The sequence below is a fragment of the Anoplolepis gracilipes genome, chromosome 17, assembly GCF_047496725.1.
Source record: "Anoplolepis gracilipes chromosome 17, ASM4749672v1, whole genome shotgun sequence".
NCBI classification, from domain to species: domain Eukaryota; kingdom Metazoa; phylum Arthropoda; class Insecta; order Hymenoptera; family Formicidae; genus Anoplolepis; species Anoplolepis gracilipes.
In genome coordinates this window covers 4,625,785-4,637,739 of record NC_132986.1, presented here as the reverse complement: position 1 = coordinate 4,637,739, position 11,955 = coordinate 4,625,785, and the positions used below count along the sequence as shown (strand labels likewise).

General features: G+C 47.9%; 1 protein-coding gene across 1 annotated transcript; it reads right to left on the bottom strand.

Moving 5' to 3' along the window:
* Positions 1-10,582: 10,582 nt before the first annotated feature.
* On the bottom strand, positions 10,583-11,098 carry LOC140675348 (uncharacterized). The gene has a single exon (XM_072909701.1). The coding sequence runs from the start codon at positions 11,096-11,098 to the stop codon at positions 10,583-10,585; it is 516 nt and encodes a 171-aa protein (XP_072765802.1).
* Between the last annotated feature and the right edge of the window lie 857 nt (positions 11,099-11,955).

The window sequence follows — 11,955 nt, the reverse complement described above, 5'->3', positions numbered from 1 at the left end:
GTTCTCTAATGAAATAAGAGTATAGAGGTCGACTTTGAGATGTAAAAAATAGGTTATAGACTGATATCGGTGTGTGTAATTGGATTGTGTGTAATCTCAACATTTTCCTGTGTGCCAGCCTAACAGAATCGTATAAATCTTTGATTTCTAAGCGTATCACCTTCATGAGGAAATCAGATTTGCCTACTACAGTATAAACAAAAACAACAAATTTATTAAGACACACAAAGATCCTATCCCTATTCCCATGAAAACAAACGTGGTATACAAAATTGTCTAAATTGCGACGCTTCTTATGTTGGTCAAACGGGCAGAAAGCTGAATACCAAGATAAAAGAACATAAGACCAACATAATGAAGCCCAATAACAACAAATCAGTGATCACTGACCACCGCCTAACATACAATCATGACTTTGACTGGGACAATGCACAAATACTAGACAATGAGCCCTATTACATAAAAAGACTGATATCTGAAATGTTATACATCAAACGACAAATAAATAGCATAAATCTACAAACAGATATAGAATGTTTGCCAGCTATTTATGATGATATAATAAACACACTGCTTAAGATCTAATCACCTATCTAACTCTTTCCATCTTAAATGTATTTTTCGCCCTTGAGCTCATTACCATCTGTACCATCGGCATAACCACACGTTAAACATCAGTTGCGCGATATATATACCATAGATTCAACATCACACAAACGGAATGCATATCCTGTAAGCTTTTTCTGAGTCACCACCATTATACACAAACTAGCGGTAAATAACTTTATTACAAACAGGTATTTATTATACTCATTTTACTAATACAGACCTAACCCCTCAATCTAACTGCATACCTCCCTCGGTCTGGAAACCTCGGAGAATTGCCTCGCGGGATTATTATGCAAGCCGTACAATAAAAGAGCCGAACAAGTTGGATCGTTTTATATATATATAATTTATACAACTAACATGCGACAAATATGTACAGCGGTTCTAAGGCATTGATCCATTTAATTATGCGAATACGATCACGATTTTTAGTTCACACATGTCTTACGCCGTTATTATGCGATGTTTTCTCATTAATTTCGTTTTTATCTATTTATATTTCATTTATTTAATTTATATATTATGCTGAAGAGGATTCAAAACATGAATCGAAACGTTGAAATTTTTATTATAATTTCCGTCATTCTATAGAGTGTTACTAATGTACTTAATGTCAATATACCTGCGACACATCACCTATATAAAAAACATATAATTTTGATTCACATCTCCTCGCTCCTATTGCCTCTTTCTTATTTACTTATTTATATTCATTAATTCGGAGCTCTTTCGATAATCTTATTATTTTTAAAAGTACTAATAAAAAATGTTCTTTCCTGTTACAGACGCAGCTATGACGAGTTCCCTTGGCGCCTCGCCCCTACAGATTTTTAGTTTTTAAGATTTTTATATTTTTAATATCTTTTTATATTTTTATAATTTTATAAACATATAACTATTTTAATTTTTAAATTTTCTATTATACTTTTAATTCTTTTTAAATTTTTAATTTTAAAACACACACACACACACTTTATATGTATACACATACACACTTTTTAAATAAAAATTTATGTTAAACTTATACATATATTACTTATTTGCGCCTTCTTCATCTATCCCATCCTTCTTCCTCTATATTAGATAATAAGATATATAATAAGATAATAATATTATAAAAAACTTAACATACAAAAATTATCTTTTTCTCGCGTACGCCTTAGCCTCCGTCTTATCGCGCTATCCTTTTTCCTCTCTATTCTTTCTCTCGCACCCATATTTCCTTTTCCTACCATCATGCTCTCCTTTTTCCTATCATCATGCACTCCCTTGTCATACACATACATCGCCTTCCTTCTCACACATCATACTCTCCTTGTCCTACATTATATAGAACGCCTATAGCACCGTTTCCCTCTACCGCGTTGCGAACGTCTATCGCACTTTCTCCCTCTACCGCGTTGCGAACGCCTATAGCACCGTCTCTCTTTACCACATTGCGACCGCCTATAGCACCTTCTCCCTCTAACGCGTTGCGAACGCCTATCGCACCTTCTCCCTCTACCGCGTTGCGAACGCCTATAGCACCGTCTCCCTCTACCGCGTTGCGAACGCCTATCGCACCGTCTCCCTCTAACGCGTTGCGAACGTTATTATTTATTGCAAATATACATTATGGATAAATAGTGGGGTGAATATTTTATCTATAACAGTGACATTCCTTTCTCTCACCATCAGACCTCCGCAGTCAGTCGGAGAGGACACTCCCTCCACGTGCGGAACCATATGTATGACCCCCCCAAGAAACTGGGGTGACATTTAGTCCACCCCCCTCAATCAGTGGGCATTTGGTATCCCCCTCACCCCCGACCCTCTTAATCAGGGGGGAAATTTGATACCCTTCCCCGGTCAGTACCGGAAGTGAAATACCTCGCCTCGTCCCCGCTTACCTCATCCCCCCTGAGATCCCTGGATTAGAACTCTCTTTATATATCTACTGATGCCATTTAAAAACATTGAAGTGACCTTCATGTGACTTTCAAATAATTCTTCAAGGTCAAACCAATGGTACCATCTTATGGCCCCCTCGAAACCAAACAACTTTTGTCTGAAACATTTTTCTCTCCCGGGCTTGGCTTTCGAGATATTCGACTGGATGGATTAAAATGGTCCACCCTGTATATACAAGGTATCCCAGAATTCGTGGACACGGAATATAAAGCGTGATTTTTCGTGCCAAAAGAAACAACTTTTTCCTCTGGCAAAATTGCGTCTGAACACTACTTTTTGAATGACAACGACTTTAAGCTAACGAATGAGCGCTTTAGATTTCGTATGAGCCAGGAGTGGCGCGCGAACGGTATGCGTGGCGCATGACCGCGCACGCTATTTTATTATTTTGATATGGATATAAAAACGATGCATAATATCTAAATATCATTATTTTCAATTCAACTTACTTAATAGTAAAATATCTTCCAAATAATATCAGTGAAAGAACTATTGAAAGCAAAATATATTAATTAAATAATACGTGAATAATTTTGATCCAAGATTATTTTTCAACGTTTTAAAAACTTTTTGCCCCTGAGAAGGGCCGATTAAATGTTTTAAAGCATATGTTCAAAATGCAGACCTTCCATCTGTACACACATATTTGCCCTGCAAATTAAATTTTCTTGTGCACGTTGGACCATTTCCGGTGTGACGATTGCTATCGCACACAATGAAGCTGTTCTTCCAAATCTTCTAGCGCTTCCACAGGATTTTTATAAATAATATTTTTTAAATGGCCCCATAAGAAATAATCGAGTGGGTTTAAATTAGGCGATTTCGTGGGCCATGCGACGGGACCACCTCGACTAATCCAAGAATTTTAAAAATTCTTGTCCAGATAATGTCTCGCACGTCTACTATTATGAGGTGGTGTTCCATCATGTTGAAACCACATTGTTTCACGGATTTGCAATGGTAAATCCTCCAATACATCTGCCAAATTTTCTGTCAAAAATTCAATATAATTGTCACCTCTCATTCTGTTCGGAAGAATGCATAGTCCAATGAATTAGTCGCCTATGATTCCGGCTCAAATATTTAATTTCCAACGAACTTGGAAGTTTCGTTCGTGGACCACGAACGGATTTTCTATCGTCCAATAATGCACATCATGTGCATTAAAGATTTCTTCACGTATGAAGTGAGATTCATCAGTAAATAATATTCAAGCACAAAATCTATTATCTCTGTTATGTTGACGCAACAATCAGCGACAAAATTCTACACGATGTTCTGCATCTCCTTTTTTCAATTGTTGTACCATTGAAAAATGATATGGATGAATATGTTCATCTCATAACACACGATGAACTGTACCCATTTCTCGCAATCGATTTTCTATTCTTCTAATTACATTTGCATTTGAATGACGTCTATGAGGATAATATTTTGCATATCGTCTAGCAGCAACACTAGCTTGATTGTTACATTGACCAAAAATCAGTAACATGTCACAATATTTTTCATTTGTGTAATTCATCGTGATAAACTTCCTTTCCGTATAATAACAAGATACGTAGGTAAAATAAATGATCATCTTCTTTCAATAATTATCACTTAAACAGCAGAGAATCAAATACAAAAAAAATCGATTGCGAGAAACGGATAGTACGAGCGTCCGTTGGCAAGATCCTGAACGTGAACGAAACATATGGTTGATGTAGAGGAAGAAATCTCGCAGAGGATTAAAAAAAATCTGGATATAAGTATTCGTGCCATATCACATCAAATAACGTATCGCGTTCTACAGTTCATCGTGTGTTACGAGAACGTATGCATTTATACGTTCTATACGTATTCTTCCTTTAATTGAATCATTGAAAAATGGTACAACATTTAAAGGAAGAAGATGCAGAACATCATGTCGAATTTTTTCGCTGGTTGTTGCGTCAACATAACAGGGATAATAGATTGTATTTATTTATTTATTTATTTAATTTATTTATATTGTTTTCAATCATTGTTTCACTCATATCATGTGGAAGATATTTTATTATTAAGTAAGTTGAATTGAAAATAATGATATTTATATATTATGCATCGTTTTTATATCCTTATCAAAATAATAAAATAGCGTGCGCGGTCATGCGCCACGCATGCTGTTCGCGCGCCGCTTCTGGCTCATGTGAAATTTAAAGCGCTCATTTGTTAGCTTAAAGTCGTTCTCATTAAAAAAGTAGTGCTCAGACGCAATTTTGCCAGAGGAAAAAGTTGTTTCTTTTGACACGAAAAACTACGCTGTTTATTCTGTGTCCGCGAATTCTGGGACACCCTATATATATATATATACAGCGCATATACGCATATACAGCAGGATAAAATAGAATAATATTGGTTTTCTTTTGATCTTTTTTTCAGTATTCTTTCTTCATGCACAGATGAAAAATTTGACAAACATTGATCTTGTCTTGGATTATCGAATGATATATTTTCAAATCCTCCCTCAGATATATAACTTAAACCGGTTGCATTTGGTGTCAAAAATTCTAACAGTGCATTCTCAATAATAATTAATTGCGGATTTTTGGGTGAACCGCCACCTGTTCCCATCATGTGCGCTTTGTGTTTTGCAAATTTTTTTAATGTATTACTTTTCCAATCTCTCCATGTTTATTCAAACAAAATATGCGCGCATATTCCGTACAACAGCAATCACAAGCCTCTTAAATATTATCGTATAAACTTTAATAAAATATAAATTAATTATATTATAAGAATTTGCATATAGTATGTCATGCGAGTTAGGTGATTCGCAACATTTTCGCCCGCCTCGTATGGTTCAACCTATGATGAAGGCGCGGCGCGCGCGCTTACGATGTTGGCGTCCCGAGCGCCGTGGGCCGGTGGTCACTTGCGGAGCACGTACGGTCTGCACGTGCTCGCATATCGCGCCCGAGCACGTGCTGGGCTCAATCGCGATCAGCTGTGCTACGGGCGGTCTGTTATCAGCGATTGCGGCGTTATATCGTGGTTCGTCGAACTTCTTCCGTGGTTGTGGGTGCCATGGAATGTAGTGGTGGTGACACGCTGGATCTTTCGAGCGACTTAAAGTGCTCGGTGCTGCTGTTCCTATCTCGAGGCGGCCTGGCGGAAGACGGCTCGAACGGACGGCCTCTTTTTCTGCAGGTGAGTCCTTAGTTAAGGCAACTTTTCATTACAGGGACGCGAGATACGCCTCCTGTGAACAAAAATTGTTGTTGAAAAAGTGTGATCGAGCCGCGTTGATATCAATGAATGTTGATCGCGGTGAATGGAGTGGAAATGTGATGGAGTGGGGAAGGGTCGTTATCCCTTATGAGCAGTTTTGCACATCTCCGTGGATTCACTGTCAGCCTCCGACTCTGCACTGACGGGAAGGAGCACCAGCTTGGAGACGGGCTGTGTAAACTGGGAGGTTGCTGTACGCACGACGACGACTCGAGTCCGCCCGTTATCTCCCGGGTGTAGTTGCTCCACTCGGACGAGGGACCATCGGTTCGGTGGAGTCGTTTCACTTCTGATGAGGCATAGGCGCCCGATGCGGATCTCCTTGTCGCCCTTAATCCATTTCGGTAGTGTGCTAGAGAGTGTAGATACTTCCTAGACCAGCGGTTCCAAAAATGATCCTGCATCTTCTGTAGCAGCTGCCATCATGACATAAACTTGTCGCTCGTCGGCGACAAGAGGTGCCGGCACAGCGTTCAAGGCTGAACCGATCAGGAAGTGCCTGGCGTCAGTGCTTCGAGATCGTCCGGGTCATCCGATATAGCTTGGAACGGTCGCGAATTTAGGCATGATTCGATCTGGGCAAAGAGGGTGGACATCTCCTTGAACGTTAGCCGAGCATCACTCGATGCGCTCCTGAGCGAGGTAAGTTCCGATACGCTTAGTTTCTTGGTTGCAGGTGGAAAATAGCGAGTGCAGTTGAGTTTCGGCTCCGACAAAGTTGGTTTCGTGGTCGTTGTGAAGAGTCCGGCATAGGCTGCACCGGCTGACGAAGCGGCGGAGAGCAGCTAGGAAGACATCGGCTGAACAGTCCGAGGCAACGTCAAGGCGCGATAATTGAGGCATACGAAGATGACGAGGAAGCCTTTGGTCGCGCACTGTTCTCGTCCCTTGGAGTTGCGGATCTAAACTGGGCGTGACTCGAGGGGTCGACAGGCTCTCTATCGGTGGTTGCGAGGAGGCCGCCATCGCAGACAAGTCAGGCAACGGTGAAGGCAGCTCTTTACGGTCGCTCGGCCCCGGGTTACCCAGAATGTTTGGCGGAGCGTGGTCAGGGTTAACTGAATGCCACCGTGCAAGATCCGACGATGGGCAGCTTCGACGACAAGGCGAGTCCAGTGGGAGGCACCAGGCAGGATAGCGGGATGTTTAGCTTCGCGATTCAGAGGGGCGTTACGTAATCGTCCGCCGACGCGAAGTAGCCCGACTGCGTTGAGGTAAGGTCCCAGATTAGAGGTGGAGTTGCTAGCAGGTGTTGAAGCGCCTTTGTTCAGAGCTGTTATTTCCCTGTTTTAGTGAGCAGCTTAGACGATCCGGATCCAACACCGCTGCGTTTCGTCGGTGTTGGACGCCCAGCGGGCTTATGGCCGGCTCTCGACGAAGTTCGTTCGTCCGTCGGTTGGAGACTTGGAGTAACCAGCGACGGCACCAGGCTGTCACCCTCAGTAGTCGGTGCAGGTCCGAGCAAGAGGTCAGCAACTCCGGCTCTTCCACGACAGCCTTGGATGCGGCTGCCAGGTGATAGTGTGATCGTCGCTCGGGCAGGTCAGTATCGGCGGGGTTGACCGAGGTCGACAGCCATTGTACTGGAGGCTCATGCAGCCACCGAGGGCCGTCCCACCAGAGCTGATGGTTTGGTAACTCCGCAGGGGATAACCCACGAGAGGCGCAGTCTGCGGGGTTGTGTCGATCCGGGACGTGGTGCCAGTTTGCTTCCGGCAGTGGGGTTGAATCTCGCTGACCCTGTTCGCCACGTTGGTCCTCCAGTTGGCCGGGTGTCCTCGTTCCATTCTAGCGCTACAATTGAGTCGGACCACAGGTGGCTCGTTGGGGTTGCGAGCTAGAGTACGCCTTGGAGATGTGCACGAGTCGTGCCAGTAGCGTGGCGTTGCACAGTTTAAGGCGTGGTAAGGTAATCTGTTTTAAAGGCTCAACTTTATTTCGGATAGCCACTAACCTTACCTCCACTTGACCATCTTCCGTCTCGGTTCGCAGGTATACAACCGCCCCCCCAATGACGCACTACCTTGACGTGGTAAGAGGGCTCACCCCGAAGGTGATCCCGGTGTGGTTGTCGGGTCTTAGGACTCACAACCCCCGGGTGATGTGGAGGGGTGCCAAGAGTGCCTCGACGAAAGATGAATGCCGAAGCAAAATATAAAGAAGTGCTTGGCTTCGGATACCGAGCAATGGCACGGAGGGGCTATTGTCCCAGCCCCCTCCGGGTCGTCATCATGCAATGGGCCACCTAGCGATTTGCCGGCAGGGTCCTTAGGGGAACTGGCGTTCGCCGTTATGACGCAATTTGACTCCTTTGCTGAGGCCTTGGTCGAGACGGGGGAGTTGACAGACGGAGAAGCTTTCCAGTCTTCGGTCGGCAAGGCGAGAGCCATTGTCGACCGGGCTGAAGAGTGGATGAATGACTGCCGAGGAGATTGCGAGAGATGTCTCCAGATGTTGGAGCACCTCCACACCGCGGCAGTCATTCTTGATGGCTACAGCTAATTCCTGAAGGAGTGCTTTTGGGTAATGATTGCCGAGGGGAAGGAAGTTCGCCGAGAAAATGAGACCTTTCTTAAGGGCGGCCTTTCTCATGACCAGGGGAGCTGGTGACGGCAGGATTGCCACCAAGGAAGTGGAGGTGGCAGCATCTCCTCCAACCAAGGGAGGGATCTAGTTGGGGAGGGGGGAATTGCGCAACGCGATGTCGTAGACCTTCCCCGCTGGGTTCGCAGATAAAGCCGTGGTGGCTGCCTCCGCTCCGGAGGGAGAGCTCGCTCCGCCAAAGGCAGTGGAGGTGGAGATGGTGGAGGTCACTTCCGACACCACCGAAGTGATAGACGTGGAGGAGTTTGCCTCTTTTACACAGTTGCTTGTGATAGGGCACATTGGGTCCGGGTACGCCTCGACTGTGTTCATGGGGCACATATGTTATAGGTGCGGATCCCTTGGATAGGATGCAGGGATGCTCTATTAGGCACTGGTGCGAGTGCAGCGGCCTGTCGGAGGCGATTTCGTCACCAAGCTGGAGAATATCCAGCCGAGGCGCGTGTTTTGTGCGATGGGCTCTAGCGCTTTTCCCTTTTTCAGACTGGGAAGGAGTATATCGGCGTAGACGTCCGCGCCGAGGATGATGTCGATCGGATCACTGGCGTGGAAGTCTGGGTTGGCGAGTTCGAGTCCAAGGAGGTATTCCTACGATCGAGACCCAGCAGCGCGCGTCCCGGAGTAAATGGTGAGTTGCGGCAAGATGAATGCTGAGAAGGAGAGCGACGGCCCGTTATGGCGGGGAGTCAGTGTAAGACCCACGCGTCCAGTGGATGTGCTGGTTTGCCACCCGCCAACACCGAACACGGCGATCGTGGGTACTCGCGGTAAGTGTAATTTCCTCAGGTTCCGGGAGACGAGAGATGACTCCGATCCTTGATCTATGAGCGCGCAAGCGGAGTGCCACACACCGCGTGGATCCGCCACGCAAACGCGAGCGGTAGCGAGTAGTACTTCCGCCTTTTTTTTGTTAACGCAGGGGAAATGCATCATGCATACCCGCCGACCCTACATTAGCCCGTGGGAGGGAGTGTCGGCGGGTTATGTGGGACTTTAACCCATTAAAACCCCTGCGGGTGTCCGGCCTGGTCGATTGACGAGAAGAACATGAGCATTGCCAGTGGCATAATCTTCCACGCTCCCCCCCCCTCGACATTTATGTCATCCACGCGGTGCCGGCCAGGTGAGGGCCGACACCGCTTAGTCGGAGAGCTGACTGTGCTTTCCAACTTCCGGCCGTGTGATGTTAATTATTTCGGGCTATGGGAGGGACACCACCTCTCCACGTAGCCCGCCTCCCTTCCAGATGAGGGGAGGTGCGAGGTCCGAAGATCAGGGTCCCTACCCCGATCTCCGGTCCCTCCAGTTCCAGGTCTAGGTCCCGGAACTCTCCCTATCTCCTTACCAAGGGGAGACGAGGTCATACAGCCCCTCTATCTATGAGGGGCCGTCCATCCTTCGCCTGAACGGATGACAGCAGGTGGTAAGAAGGGGGGAGGAACGCACTCGCACCCCAGTGGATTTTTCACCGGGCTACGTTCCTCCCCCTTGCCGTCATCCGTTTCCTTTCCGAGGCGGTGGGGGTGGGGATGGCGGGGGCGGCATAGCCCTCCCGCCGGCAATCCGGTGGAGAGCGGGCTGCCCCGCAGGGAGACGACGATGTCGGCGAGGCTGTCGCACAACGTGCCGCTCTCTCTCTCTCTCTCGGCAGCCTCCTTCCGCGATATAACCGTCTCGCAGAAAAAGGCCACCGCCCTCCATTTGACCTCCTCCTCCAACATTGCGGCGACTACCGCTCTGAGGAAGAGGTCAAAACCGATGACTGCGGTGAAGGCACGGCACTCATTTGCCCACGCCGGACAACTGTCCAACGTGTGCTGCACCGTGTCCCTCCCATCCTCGCAGTGGTGGCAAGAGGTGGTTTTCCAATCCTGTACAGGTACTCACCGAAACAGCCGTGTCCGGTGAGTACCTGCGTCATCCTGGAAAAGACACCCTGGCTCCCCGTCAACCATTCCGATAGACGGGGAGCTATGGCCTCGACGGTCCTTTGACCCATATGGGTATCTTCGACGGTGAGATGGCGTCTCCACTTCACCAGAAGGAGCCATCGGGCTTGGCACCTTAATTGTTGCTTGATCCCGGCCGTGATGGGGATGTTGTTTACTGCCTCCCGGAGCTGGCGCATCCGCCGATATACTTCGGCGTGGGAACGTGCCACCAGCTCCTATGAGGGCAGGCCGGCCAGGATCGTGACCGCCCTGTACGAGACGGTGAGGTATGTCCGCGCCGCCCGTAGGGCCATGGGACGTTGAATTCTTCTAAGCGTTTCGCGCAATACGCGATCTCCCATGACCCTCTCGGCCCAGACCGGGGCCCCATATAGGGTCATGGCCTGGACCGTCCCGCACCAGAGGCGTCTGACGACGCCTCCAGACCGTCCGAGAATGGGCAGGAGATTGCCCAACGTCGCAGAGGCCTTGACCACTTTGGGGGTCAGGAGAGCAAAGTGCTCCCTGAACCTCCAGGTGCCGTCTATCTGGAGGCCGAGATATTTAAAACTCGGCCCCATAGATAGCAGGGTGTCTCTTCCCAGAGGCAGTCGGGTTTCCGGTGGTGCCCCATGAGAGCCGTCGTGCATGAACACGGCCTCGATTTTTTGGAGCGCGACCTTCAGCTCGATCGCCTTTATTTGGCGCACCACCTCTATCACCGCCAGTCTCGCCGTGTTGCGCTCCTCCATCTAATTGGCCCCCCCCCAGCCACGACCAAGGTGTCGTCAGCGTAGCACACCAGGTCGCAGCCTAGGGGGAGCCAGCCGGTGAGGACCTTGTCGTAAGCGATGTTCCATAGCAGGGGGCCCAGTACTGACCCCTGCGGAACACCCCTAGTGACAGGCCTGGCCTGCATCGGACCGTCCCGCCCCGGGGCAAGGAGATATCGGCCTCGGAGGTAATCGCCGACCATCCTCTGGAGGTACTCGGGGATTTCAAAATCTCTCAGGGCCTCCCGAATACGCTCTCAGGACAGGGTATTGAATGCATTTGCGATGTCCAGAAACACCGCAAGTGACACCCCGCCCCTCTCACTATGACCTTCCGCGAGGGATCTTAGACGCAAGGTCGCGTCGATCGTAGATCTCCCCTCGCGGAAGCCAAACTGCCGGTCATTTAGGTCCTACCTCTTTCATATGCCTGACTATACGGCCGGCTATGATGCGTTCCAACATTTTGCCGGCCTCGTCTAACAGGCATATGGGCCGATATGCCCCAGGGCTGAGAGGGTCTTTTCCCGCCTTTGGAAGAAGGACGAAATTGGCCCTCTTCCATCGCTGCGGGAACACTCCCCTCTTCAGACACGCGGAAAACAGCCACTGAGGACACTCGCGAGTTCATAGAAGGTCAGCCTCCATATTCTTCGATGAACTCCGTCGGGCCCAGGAGCCTTGCTCTCCCGTAGCCTCTCGAGAATCCCTTCCATCTCCCTCCCTGTGACCATTTCCTCTGTCCACCCGGCAGGGATCGCTCCGGTCGCGGGCATTAAGGCCAATGCGCCGGTTGGCTCTAACGGGTCATCGGGGAACAGAGTTTCGACGATATC

Bases quoted from the DNA above. Each gene is read 5' to 3' on its own strand.
- LOC140675348 (XM_072909701.1), bottom strand. From the start codon at position 11,098: ATGGAGGAGCGCAACACGGCGAGACTGGCGGTGATAGAGGTGGTGCGC.